Source organism: Vulpes vulpes, chromosome 9 (genome assembly GCF_048418805.1).
Source record: "Vulpes vulpes isolate BD-2025 chromosome 9, VulVul3, whole genome shotgun sequence".
Classification (NCBI taxonomy): domain Eukaryota; kingdom Metazoa; phylum Chordata; class Mammalia; order Carnivora; family Canidae; genus Vulpes; species Vulpes vulpes.
In genome coordinates, this window is record NC_132788.1 from 35,041,281 (window position 1) to 35,053,612 (window position 12,332).

Below are 12,332 nucleotides of genomic sequence, written 5' to 3' on the forward strand. Positions count from 1 at the left end.
GAAAGGGAGCAGAAGGAAGCGAAGGAAAGCAGAGATGGGTGTTCTCTTGAGGTGCTGAGGGTATGGGATAGACAGGAAGAGATCTCTATCCGTCCCAGTTCCTGTGGTCATTAAAGTTTGCCAACCCTCATCTACTTCCTTATGAACCTTCCTCTGGGGAATCAAATAAACTGACTCATCAATCCTAGCTCCTTCTGGAAAGACTGTACTTCATGAAAGAACCAGAGCCAGACAGGGATAGTCAATTCCAAACTTAACATGTATTAGATGAAAACAGAGTAACACCCCAACACATGGTGTGAGAGACACAAAACTCCAGCCCTTGATCCTGGACAAGTAAAATACAAATCGAGCACAGTCACTGTACCCAATACCAAGTACACTTTAAAAAAATATTTTTATATTCCTTCACCAGGCAGCCACACACACCCACATGCCTGCAAAGGTCAAAGGTTCAGGTAATTCCACTGTCTGATCAGAGGAAGCTGCCAAAAAACCTTTTTTTGATTCCTTCTTTCAATAGGTTCTAAACGGAAAACCCTGACACTGGAATTGTCGCTGGGTGGCAGGTCAGGTAGGCCAACACCTCAGTGGCATAAACAGACACAAAGCCACCCCCAAAAAGGTGCTTCCAACTATAAATAGCAAGGATTAACACGTCTACAGATTGCTATCACAGCCTGTCAATAAAGGTATGCATAAATACTTTTTACAAAAACAGCAGAAGTTTTAAAAGACGAGTGGGGGCACAAATCAGAAAAATTTGGATGGCATTTAGGCTGTTAAACTGACACAGCCTAGCAAACTCTGAGCTCCAGCGTTCCTCTTTGGAAACGTCCCTTTCTGGGCAGCCTGTGTGGCTCGGCGGTTTAGCGCCGCCTTCAGCCCAGGGGACGCGATCCTGGAGACCTGGGGTCGAGTCCCACATCGGGCTCCCGGCACGGAGCCTGCTTCTCCCTCTGCCTGTGTCTCTGCACCTCTCTCTGCGTGTCTCTCATGAATAAATAAAATCTTAAAAAAAAAAAAAAAAAAGGAAATGTCCCTTTCTCCATGGATCACGAATGAATGAGGATTGCCGCATGTGTCCGCCAAGCACCTGTTGCCACCCAGAGGACACCCCTGGGGACAAGAACACACACATCCTCACGCCCTGCAGGCAGCCCTGTGCACGGGTGTTCAACGGGCCCTCTTTGCTGGGATAGTCCCATCTCGGCCACGTACTGCCTGTGACCAGCAGCAAACTGCTTCATCTGTTTTCACATCCATTAAGTGGGAATAGCTAGGGATACAGTTCTGTAGGGCCCCTGGGTGGCTCAGTGGTTGAACGTCTGCCTTGGGCTCAGTGCATGATCCAGGGGTCCCGGGACTGAGTCCTGCATCGGGCTCCCGGCAGGAAGCCTGCTTCTCCCTCTGCCTGTGTCTCTGCCTCTGTGTGTGTGTGTGTGTCTCTCATTAATAAATGAATACACTTCTGCAGAATCTTTGTCCGACTTCCTGGCACGTCTATTTGTGTTTGCTGGTAGGCCTGGCATCACTGAACTAATTGCACAAACCGTTCCCACCGCAGCCTGCGCTGTCAGCTTGGCGGGTAAGTCAGCGCCAAGTGAAACAGAACAGCACTCGACAGTGTGCTTCATCCTGAAAAGCCACGCCGCCCCCGGGCGCTCCCGCAGGCCTGGCCACCTCAGGGAGGGCCGCAAGGGCGCACAGGGTCCTGGAGGGTGGGCGGCTGGCGCTCCAGCACGCGTCCGCACCGCTGGTCGGGGTGACCGCCACCTGGGCCCCTCGCTCCCGCGCCCCCCGGGTCTCCCCAGAGCCAGGGCAAGAGCACACGGTCGGCGGGCCGGGGCGTTTACCTGCCGAGGATCAGCACGTCGCCGGGCTCCGAGGACGCCATGGCCGCACACCTGCCCGGCCCGGGACCCCGCCGCCAGTGCAGAGGACTGAGGCCCACCGGCTCTCGCGCGCCGCGCGTAGCGCCGGGTCCCCGCGCCGGGAGGGGCGTCCTCCGCGCCCATTGGCTGGTCCCCTGAGCCGGGGGCGGGCGCGCGGACCCTGATAGGCCCCGGGGGCCGGGGCCGGGACGCTGCTCCGTCCCCATTGGGTGCTCGGCGGGCGGGGCCTGCAGCGGAGACCCAGGCGCCGACCCGAGCGGGGGCGCGGCGGGGGCACCCGCGGGGGGGGTGGGGGGGCGGGGGAGGGGGTAGGAAGCGCGAAAACTTGAGCCTTCGGACTCCAGCAATTCATTTGTTCACAGTTTAGTTTCCAACCGTGCACCCTACAACCTGCGTACGTAGCGGGGATACCTCCAGTCTGGCACGAGGCCTGGCCTCTAGATGACCCCAAGGAAACTGGCAGTAGAAGTTCCTCTCCGAAATACACACCAGTTTAATATATACCAGTTCTGGCCTTTCTACTGAGGGTGGTTTTGCTGAGTTTGCACTCATAATTCGTTTCTAGAAAGATCCTCGCTGCCTTTCTCCGCAGATGAGAACTGAGACCCAGGAACTCTGGGAAACTGGAACTCCAGTGAAACTGGAAGACGGATCTGATCCCACTGCACTGTGCTGAGGGGACCCTGAGGACAGGGGTTCTCTGAACTGTGCTTCCTCCCTCAGAGGCAGGGTGGCGTTTCTGTAGGACAGAAAGGAAGTCCTGACCCGGGGCTCTTTCCAGAGACAGGAACAAACAGACCAAGAGGAGAGAGCATCATACATCTCAGGACAGTTTGTGTCCATACAGCACAAGCTGAAGGGAATTTCCACAGTCATCCAAGTCACGATGATCAGAAAGGACTCAGGCCACAAACATGAGCAAAACTCACCCACTCAGATGACAAATGGAGCTCTTCCTTTGTTTTCCCCGGTCAGAACATTAAAAGATAATGTCAGAGGGAGGGTAGGCTTTAAAGAACAATTTCACAAAGTTTCAATAAACATCTGAAACAAGGTGCTCAACTCACTTAAGATAAATGAAAAGTAACAAAACAGATGGTGAAACTCATCTTTCACCCATAAAATTTGCTAAAATGACAAAGATTGATAAAATATTCATGTTGGTAACGAAATGTTTCAGACAGACAACCCTTTAATATACAATTGAAGGCAGGCTTATAAAGGAGAAAAATGCTTTTGGGAGAGCAGTCAGCCATGAGCCCCTAGGTTCCTGCACTTTCTTGCTGAATATAGCAGACTGCAAGGTTTATCCATCTCCTGAAGCTAAGTACCTTCTGTAGCTATGCACACAGGCAGCTAAATAGATCAAGGCTCCTGCAGAGTACCCTGTAACTGCTCACTCCTGGAGTGAAAGGGGACTGATTTGTTTGCTGCTCGCTACAGTGTCAGCTCTATGCTGAACAATTACTGGTCCGTTGGCCCCTTGCAAATGCTGGGGTCATCTGGCCCTCCATGTAACCCTGTGGAAATTGGGGCTCCAAAAACTGGTGCAAATATGCTGACGTGCTGGCTATTGCTTTTGCTGTGAGTAGCAGGGTCTTTTATCTCTAATCCAGGAATATCCTGTCTTCTGTCAGCTTCCACAAAACTGTGGCAAGCTAACTCATTACTTTGTAATAAGATAAAAATCTCAAACCCCTCACAGTTCTTGACATATCAAAATTTTAAAAGTATGCACTTTGGCTTTGCAATTCCAGTCCTAGAGATCTGTTTTATGGAAATATAAGTGGACATGAAGTTAGACAAAATGGTTTATTTCAGCATAGATATAAAATAGAAAAGAAAAATGTTAAAACATCATATAGAATCTTAATATGTTAAAATAAACATTGAAAACATGATGAATATCTATCGATAAGAAATAGTTTTAAAGATTATGGTACAGAGAGCTTCTGCTTCTGGCCAAGATGGAGTAACAGAAGCCAGACTTAAGCTCCTGCCTTAAACAGAAGACCCACCCTCCACCCACCCACTCACCCCACAGCCACCACCAAAATAGAAAAATAGAGGAAAAAATGGCCTCAGATATCAGACAAGAGGGAGTCTTGAATTGTGATTCCTGAGTCCATAAATATACATAATCTGATTTTCAACAAATGTATAAAGGGAATTCAATGGCAAAGGAGAGTCATTTCAACTTATGGTACTGGAACAATTGGGTATGCATAAGTAATGATAATAATAGCCCCATACCATATATAAAAACACTAACATCCAATGCATCCATGTAAAACCTAAAACCACATAATTTCTAAAAGAAAACATAGGATAAAACTTTGTGACCTTGAGTTAGGCAGACATTTCTTAGATATGCCACAAAAAGTTTAACAGGCAAAGAAAAAGTTGGTAAATCAGACTTCATCAAAATTAAAATTTTATAGTACTACTTCAAGACAGTATGAAAATGAAAAGCCACAAGCTGGGGGGAATATTTTCAAATGAGGTATCTATTGCAGTCCTTGTTTACAAAATATATAAAGAGATCTCAAGCTCAACAATTTTTTAAAGTTTTTAAATTTAATTTTCTAAAACAGTGACAGTTTTTCTTTAAGAATTAGATTTTTTATTTATTAGACATAAAGAGAGAGAGAGGCAGAGACACAGGCAGAGGGAGAAGCAGGCTCCATGCCAGGAGCCTGACGCAGGACTCAATCCTGGGACTCCAGGATCGCGCTCTGGGCCAAAGGCAGGCGTCAAACCGCCGAGCCACCCAGGGATCCCAACAGTGACAGTTTTATGTTGTGTAAGTTATCACACGTTTTTAAATGACCAAGAGATTTTTTTTCAAATTTTTATTTAAATTCTAGTTAACATACAGTGCAATATTGGTTTCAGGAGTAGAATTCAGTGATTCATCACTTACATGTAACACCCTGTGCTCATCACTAGTGCCCTCCTTAATAGTCATCATCCCTCTAGCCTATCCTCCATCTTCCTCCCTCCATCAACACACAGAGTTTTAGAGTCTCTATGTTCCCTAGAGTTAAGAGTCTCTTATGGTTTGTTTTCCACTCTCTCTCTCTTTTCTTTCCCCCACTCCCATTTGCTCTGTTTTGTTTTGTTTCTTAAATTCCACATATGAGTGAAATCATATGGTATTTGTCTTTCTCTGACTTGTTTCATTAAGCATAATACACTCTAACTCCATCAACGTCACTGCAGATGGCAAGATTTCATTCTTTCTGATGGCTGAGAAATATTCCATTGTATGTATGTATCACATCTTCTTTATCCATTCATCAGTCAAGGGACATTTGGTCTCTCTCCATAGTTTGGCTATTGTTGAGAATGCTGCTGTAAACATTGGGGTGCACATACCCCTACAAAAATCTGCATTTTTGTATCCCTTGGGTAAATACCTAGTAATACAACAGCTGAATTGTAGGGTAGTTCTATTTTTAACTTTTTGAGGAACCTCTCTACTGTTTAGAGTGGCTGCACCAGTGTGCATTCCCACCAACAGTGTAAGAGGGTTCCTCTTTCTCCACATCCTCCCCAACATCTGTTTTTTCCTGTGCTGTTAATTTTAGCCATTCTGACAGGTGTGTGATGGTGTCTCAGTATAGTTTTGATCTGTATTTCCCTGATGATGAGTAATGTTGAGCATCTTTTCATGTGTCTGTTAGCCATCTGGATGTCTTCTTTGGAAAAGTGTCTATTCTTGTCTTCTGCTCATTCTTAACTGGATTATTTGTTTTTGGGGGGTGTTGAGTTTGATAAGTTCTTTATAGATTTTTGGATACTAACCCTTTATCAGGCATGTCATTTACAAATATCTTCTCCCACTCTGTAGGCTACCTTTTAGCTTTGTTTCCTCCACTGTGCAGAAGTTTTTTATCTTGATGAAGTCCCAATAGTTCATTTTTGTTTTTGTTTCCCTTGCTTTTGGAGACATTTGACCTTTGCTATAGCCAAGGTCAAAGAGGTGACTGCCTGTGTTCTTCTCTAGAATTTTGATGGTCTCCTGTCTCACATTTAGGTCTTTCATCCATTTTGAATTTTTCTTTGTGTATAGTGTAAGAAAATGGTCCAGTTTCTTTCTTCTGCATGTTGCTGTCCAGTTTTCCCAACACCATTTGTTGAAGAGACAGTCTTTCTTCCCATTGGATATTCTTTCCTGCTTTGACCATAGAGTTATGGGTCCATTTCTGGGCTTTCTATTCTGCTCCACTGATCTATGTGTCTGTTTTCAAGCTGGTAACATACTGTCTTGATGACCACAGCTTTGTAATACAGCTTGAAATCCAGAATCATGATGCCTCCAGTTTTGTTTTTCTTTTTGCAGGATTGCTTTGGCTATTCAAATTCTTTTGTGTTTCCATACAATTTTGGGGATTATTTGTTCTTGTTCTGTAAAAAATTTTGTTGATATTTTGATAGGGATTACATTAAACGTGTAGATTGCTTTGGGTAGTATAGACATTTTAATGATATTTGTTCTTCCAATTTATGAGTATGGAATATCTTTCCATTTCTTTGTATCCTCTTCAGTTTCTTTCATCAGCATTTGATAGTTTTCAGAGTACAGGTCTTTTTTTTTTTTTTGCAATCACACGAGGGTTTATTTACAAGCTCGAGCCTGGGTCCAAGTATACCCAGCGGAGCAGGGACTTGGACCCAGAGTACAGGTCTTTCACCACTTTGGTGAGGTTTATTCCTAGGCATCTTACTGTTTTTGGTGCAGTTGCAAATGGGATCAATTCCTTGATTTCTTTTTCTGCTGTTTTGTTATTGGTGTATAAAAATGCAAGATTTCTGTATATTGATTTTATATTGTGCAACTTTGCTGACTTCATATATTAGTTTTAGCAATTTTTTTTTTGGTGGAGTCTTTTGGGCTTTCTACATAGAGCATGATGTTGTCTGCAAATAGTGAAAGTTTGACTTCATTCTTAAGCCAATCAATACTTGTGTTGTAGTCCCACCCTATGCCAGTCACTTTGCCAGGTGAGAAGGATTAGACCAACAATATGCTGCTCTCATGGACTATATATTTGAAAGTCAGCAAGAAATAAGCAAATGGATCAGATAATTTCAGAGCTTGGTAGTCTCTGTTGAGTAACTAGAAAGGGGTAAAAGGATAGTGACTACCCAGTAGGAGGCTGTAGTAGAGGTGCTGTTTTAATTTGAATAGAAGTCTTCTCTGAGAATATGATTGTTTAGCTGCAGACTAATTGATAAGAAATATTTGGTAACATAAAGATCAGCAGTGAGCTTGCCAGGTGTGAGAAATAAACAGAAGGCCAACATAACCGTAGCACAGTGGGCAAAGAGGTAAAAATAGTATCAGAGATCCAGGCAGGGACCAACTCATCTGGGGACTTGTCATGGAAGAGTTTGTATTTCACTTTAAATGAAATAAATAAATGAATAAATAAATAAATAGAAACAACCCAATTAAAAAGTGGGCAAAAGATTTGAAGAGACAGTTCAACAAAGAAGACATATATAAAGTTAATAAGCAATGAAAAGATGCTAAACATCATTAATCATCAGGGGAATTTAAATTAAGTTGCTTTTTAGTCCTCTAAGAACTATTGAACTAATTCTCCATTGCAATATCTAATGTGGTTTCTTGTTTCCAAACTAGACTTTGGAGTTCTCTAAATGTTAAAAGCTGGTGATTATAAATTGATTCTAATGGAATCCAGGTAGTCTGAAATCCATATTCATTTAGAGAGAGGTTTTCATATGAATGTCCAACTAAAGTTTAAATGAATAATATCTGATATGTTCTCCTTTCTTTTAATTAACTTAATGAAAATTGATCTTGATGTACCTCAATTATATATTTCTAAAATTCTGAGTCTTTGGAAGTTGAATTTATGCAGTATGAGATACAAGTACTAGATAAAAGTACTGAGAAAACTTGATAAAGTTAAAATAGAATTAAGCACATGAAAACATGTAGCTAGTAATATTATATTACTAGAAATTAATTGCTATTAGGCAGAATGGGTCTGCACAGCCAAAATTTCCTTATTAAAAATCTTGCACATTTAGCCAGTATTCAGCCATTGAAAATTGGCCAGTTGAAGAAAAAAAAAAAAGGAAAGAAAAGAAAATTGGCCAGGTGATGGTTATACTGAACTTGGAACAGACTTCAGAGGCTGAATTCCTTGTGTTTTCCACTCATTTCATAAAGTCAGTTAGGATTAATTTTTATACTTCTTTACTAGCTCAGTATTACCACCAAGAAATGACAAGAAGTTAAAAGTTGCTAGCTTTTAAGAACTTGTAACTGTTTAAACATCAACATTTCAAGCTGAAATTGGTTCTTATGTAACCATACAAAATAGGAATTACAAGTGACTCTAGAGACCATACTCACTGGAATATATTCTAAGAAAAAAAAGAACTGCAAAAAAAAGAAAAATCTTGAATTTCATTTAGTGGTTTTATTTTTCATACCAATATCATATTCTTATTTTTACTTTTTTGTTTGGATAAATTAAATATGTATGTTGACATGAAATCAAATATATATGAAGATTTAACCATAAGAGAAAATAAGGTATAATCATAGAAACAAAGAATTTAGAGGGAACGGTATGTTAATTAGATAAATGGATGAATGGATAGATAGATGGAGAGAGAGAGAGTGAATAACTGAATTAAAGTGTTTTCCAACTTGGAAAGTTCTCTGAATTTCTAAGATCAATACCACCCAATATCACAATCTGGCCTGAAACCTTGCTTGATGTCCCAGCCTTGATCTCTACATTCTTTACTACAAGGAAGCAGGACTGCTTGGAGAAATGGTTATGTTTCGAGTAGGAAGGGTACCAGGTTGGCCCAGGACAGATGTGCCCAGAGGCAAGAAAGCTTTCAGATATCATTGGGATGGCATCTGGGGGAAATCAGACTCAGCCTACAAAGTAATTATCAATGATAAGATTCACTTGGGATATCTGGTCAACTGCTCTGCTCTTAAGTGATCTCAGTTTACCTTTAAGAGTTGGATTATTAAGTCTTCATTTTGGCAGCACATATGCTAAGAATTGAAATGATATAGAGAAGATTAGCTTGGCCCCTGCGCATGGATGGCATGAAAATTTGTGAAGCAGTCCATATTTTTACAGAAGGGATTGGTGGTTCCCAGAGGTGGCGCTTGGCAGCAGGCAAAATGTGTGAAGGGTACATTTATCCAGTTATAAAATAAATAAGTCAGGGGGATAAAGTATACAGCCTGTCAACTATACTTAATAATATTATGTTGCCTATTTGAAAGTTACTGAGTAAATTCAAATGTTCTCATTACACAAAAGAAACATTCTGTATGTTTGTATAGTGATGTTAGTCATATTGTAATCATTTCACAGTATATGCAAATATCATATTAAAATACCTCTTTTAGGCATTAAGTATATAAAGGTTCAAAATAAAGACCACAATATTTATTACCTTGTATTAAGAAAGGATCTGTGCATCCATGGTAATGTTTAGTGTTTGAGAAATTCAGTCCCAGGAACAGCCTTGCAACTGTTATTAAAAATGTATCAAAAAATTAATTTAGATAATTTTTAAGATAAAATCTTCCTGATTTTTTGCATGGCTTCAGAACATCTGAGAAAACTAGAATTACTTGGTATCATTTGTAAGTTTTATTTATTAAACTTACAAGAATTATTTAGCATTTGGGGAATTTTTATGAAGTCAGACAGTTGAAATATCCAAAAAAGAAATACAGTAAATTTATAAATGCAGTTTTAAAATGCTGTGAAACTGGGCCATTTAAGTAACTTAGTAAATTCAAAAGACCCTTAAGAGTGATTGTTGAATTTTGATGTGTTTTTTAAAAGAAAAGCAAACTGACTCTCAAAATCTAAGAAGTCTGAGTAAGAAATAAAAAATGAACTCTTGAATCATCTTTTCTGTTCCTAAAACAACCCCCAAACTCCTATCAATGGTGGAGAACTAGGATACTTCCTGGAGATAAAGCCTCAAATCCTTAGGATTGCCTCTGAGCTAAAGACAGCCACAAACCTGAATTGTAAAGTGCTTGAAGAAGAAAGAAGTGCCCACTTTCAGTCCTGGTCCTCCAGCCTAAAGGAGGCACAGCTGGGCAGAAAGGGCCAAGTCAAATTGTCAAGACCTGTACACAATGTGGGGTACACACAAGTACAAGGTGTACAAGACCTTGAACCGGGGTCTAGGCTGCCTTCCCACTTCAGGACAGCCAAGACAAGGTAGACGCAGCTCAGCATCACTAAGTTCATACAACCAGAGCACCTGTCAATGAAGCTAAGTCCAAGAATCCAAGCCCAAGATAAGAATCCAAAGAAACAAGTTAACAGCTAACTACTGTATCCTCCAAGAAGTTGTAAGGGGGATAGGGGCTTTGGCCAAGGGACTAGAAACACCAGTGCACAACCAAAGCAGTGGAGGCCCTGGTCAGATGAACTGATACGGATGCCAATTGGCCCAGCTTGTCTGATTAACTGCTCTGGACTCTGCAGCCTGTAAACATCTACTTCCATGAATAATTTATACAGGTAAAAGGGGACAGCACGGAGGTTTGTGAGAGGGCCTCTGAAGCAGGAGTGGGGGCATGAAAGACTCAACCTGGTGATCTTTTTTACATGTCACCCCCCACCCACCCACCCATCTGGCCAAATCTTGGCAATGGAAGCTGCAGGCAGAGCGGGACTGTGTTTATAAGGAATCTGTGGGGCAGAGCTGAGCTTTGGTGTTCATTGGAAAGCTTGAGACTGAGAGGTCTTGGGGAAAGGAACATGCCTTCCAGTTGGTGTGGAAGATGCAAGACTATGAAGACTGGATAAGCAAGCATTTCTTTGGGTCCCTGCAGGCTTCTAGGGGATCATATACACCTCAATGTTGGTTGAATCTAGCTCACAAACTTGTCGTTGTTGTTGTCTGACCTGTAGATTTTTCTTTAATTGTGAATCTGAATACTCCTGAAGACAGATTCGTGTTTCCATTATTAACATTGTCAAGCTCCTCACTGGCAGGAGTGGCCAGTGAGGGCTCTCCCACCCTCAAGGGATAGACATCAGGAAGGGTCACGTGAGAGAACTCACATGTATTAGGTAGGCAAGGGCAGATGCCAGTGAAATTTGAGTCCTTCCTAGTTATGTAATCCCATTTGTACCCACTATTCCAGGAAGCTTGAATTACAATAATTCATATTAGTGTCATTCTAGTGCATGAAGTAATTTCACCTCATTATCTCATTTGAACCTCACAATTTTTTAATTGTTATTTTCTTCATCTGTAAGATGAGAAAACAGGAGGCTCTAAGAGACAAGTTCATCAACTTTCATTGATTTAACTTCTTTCACTAAATATTTATTGAGCACTTCTACATGCCAGTCACTAATCTGAATCAGCACTGTGCAGGAGAACTTTCTGCAGGGTAGACAGGTTCTAAATATGCTCTGTCTGATATGGTAGTCACTAGTCATGCATGACTACTGACACAGGCTAGAGTGGCTGAGGAAATCAATATTTATTTCATTTTAATTTATTCTAAGTTACATTAAGTAGCCACATGTAGCTGGTGGCTACTGTATTAGCTCAGTTCTAGACAATGGATACAAGGGTGAACAAGAAAGATATAGACCCCCCCCCCCAAATTATCCAAATTATCCAAAAGTTTTTCTTTTACATAGTCAAAACCCACTTCCTTCTGAAGCAATGACCACTTCACCCCATGATGGAAAGTTGCTCCTTTCTCTGAGCTCCCAAGCTTACTGTTTACTACACGGTACACTTAGTCATTCATTCACTCTGGTTTTTATTGTACAATCCACTGTGTTAAGAAATGCTTAATGTTTAGTCTTTTACTAAATTGTAAACTTCTTCAGGTTGAGGCTATGTACCAGTTTTCCTTCCTCAGCACTTAATAGGTATACTCTTTACACTACTGAAAGTGTTCTTCAGCTTATTTCCAAAACACAGCATTCTCCCCATTTTCTTTTCTTTTTTTTTAGTTTGATGTGATGCTACACCTTATAGGACATGATTCCACTTTCAATGGAAAGCATTAGATTGGTTTTATTCTCTTCCCACCATAGGATGCAAAAACAAACCAATAAACCTCAAAGCAGAATATGGAATGGAAAGGTGGGATACAGAAAAAGCGCAAAGAAAGTTGTATTTCAACAGACATTGAGAAGAAATACAGTTCAAAACGATGAAAAATAAGGGCATCTGACTGGCTTAGTCAGTAGAGCACATGACTTTTTAAAAAATATTTATATTTATTCATGAGAGACACACAGAGAAAGGCAGAGATATAGGCAGAGGGAGAAGCAAGCTCCCTGCAGGGAGGTCCAAGTACTCAGTGTCTCGAGTACATGGCTCTTAATTTCAGGGTTGTAGGCCTGAGGTCCATGTTGGATGTAGAGATTACTT

At 41.4% G+C, this 12,332-nt stretch overlaps 1 protein-coding gene and 1 non-coding gene across 3 annotated transcripts in view; one reads left to right on the forward strand and one right to left on the reverse strand.

Moving 5' to 3' along the window:
- CRYL1 (crystallin lambda 1) overlaps positions 1–12,332 on the reverse strand; it is a 176,941-nt gene that overhangs the window by 136,794 nt on the left and 27,815 nt on the right. The window contains exon 1 of one of the 2 annotated variants that reach the window (XM_025996640.2): positions 1,857–2,026. The exons of the other annotated variant lie outside the window; for it this stretch is intronic. Within the exon in view, the coding sequence (XP_025852425.1) occupies positions 1,857–1,897 (41 nt within the window). The 5' untranslated portion in view covers positions 1,898–2,026. Of the gene's footprint in view, positions 1–1,856; positions 2,027–12,332 lie in introns of those variants that run through there. 2 annotated transcript variants of the gene reach the window in all.
- On the forward strand, positions 8,926–9,033 carry LOC112918712 (U6 spliceosomal RNA). Its single transcript, XR_003234747.1, has one exon. It is a non-coding gene; the product is annotated as a U6 spliceosomal RNA (small nuclear RNA).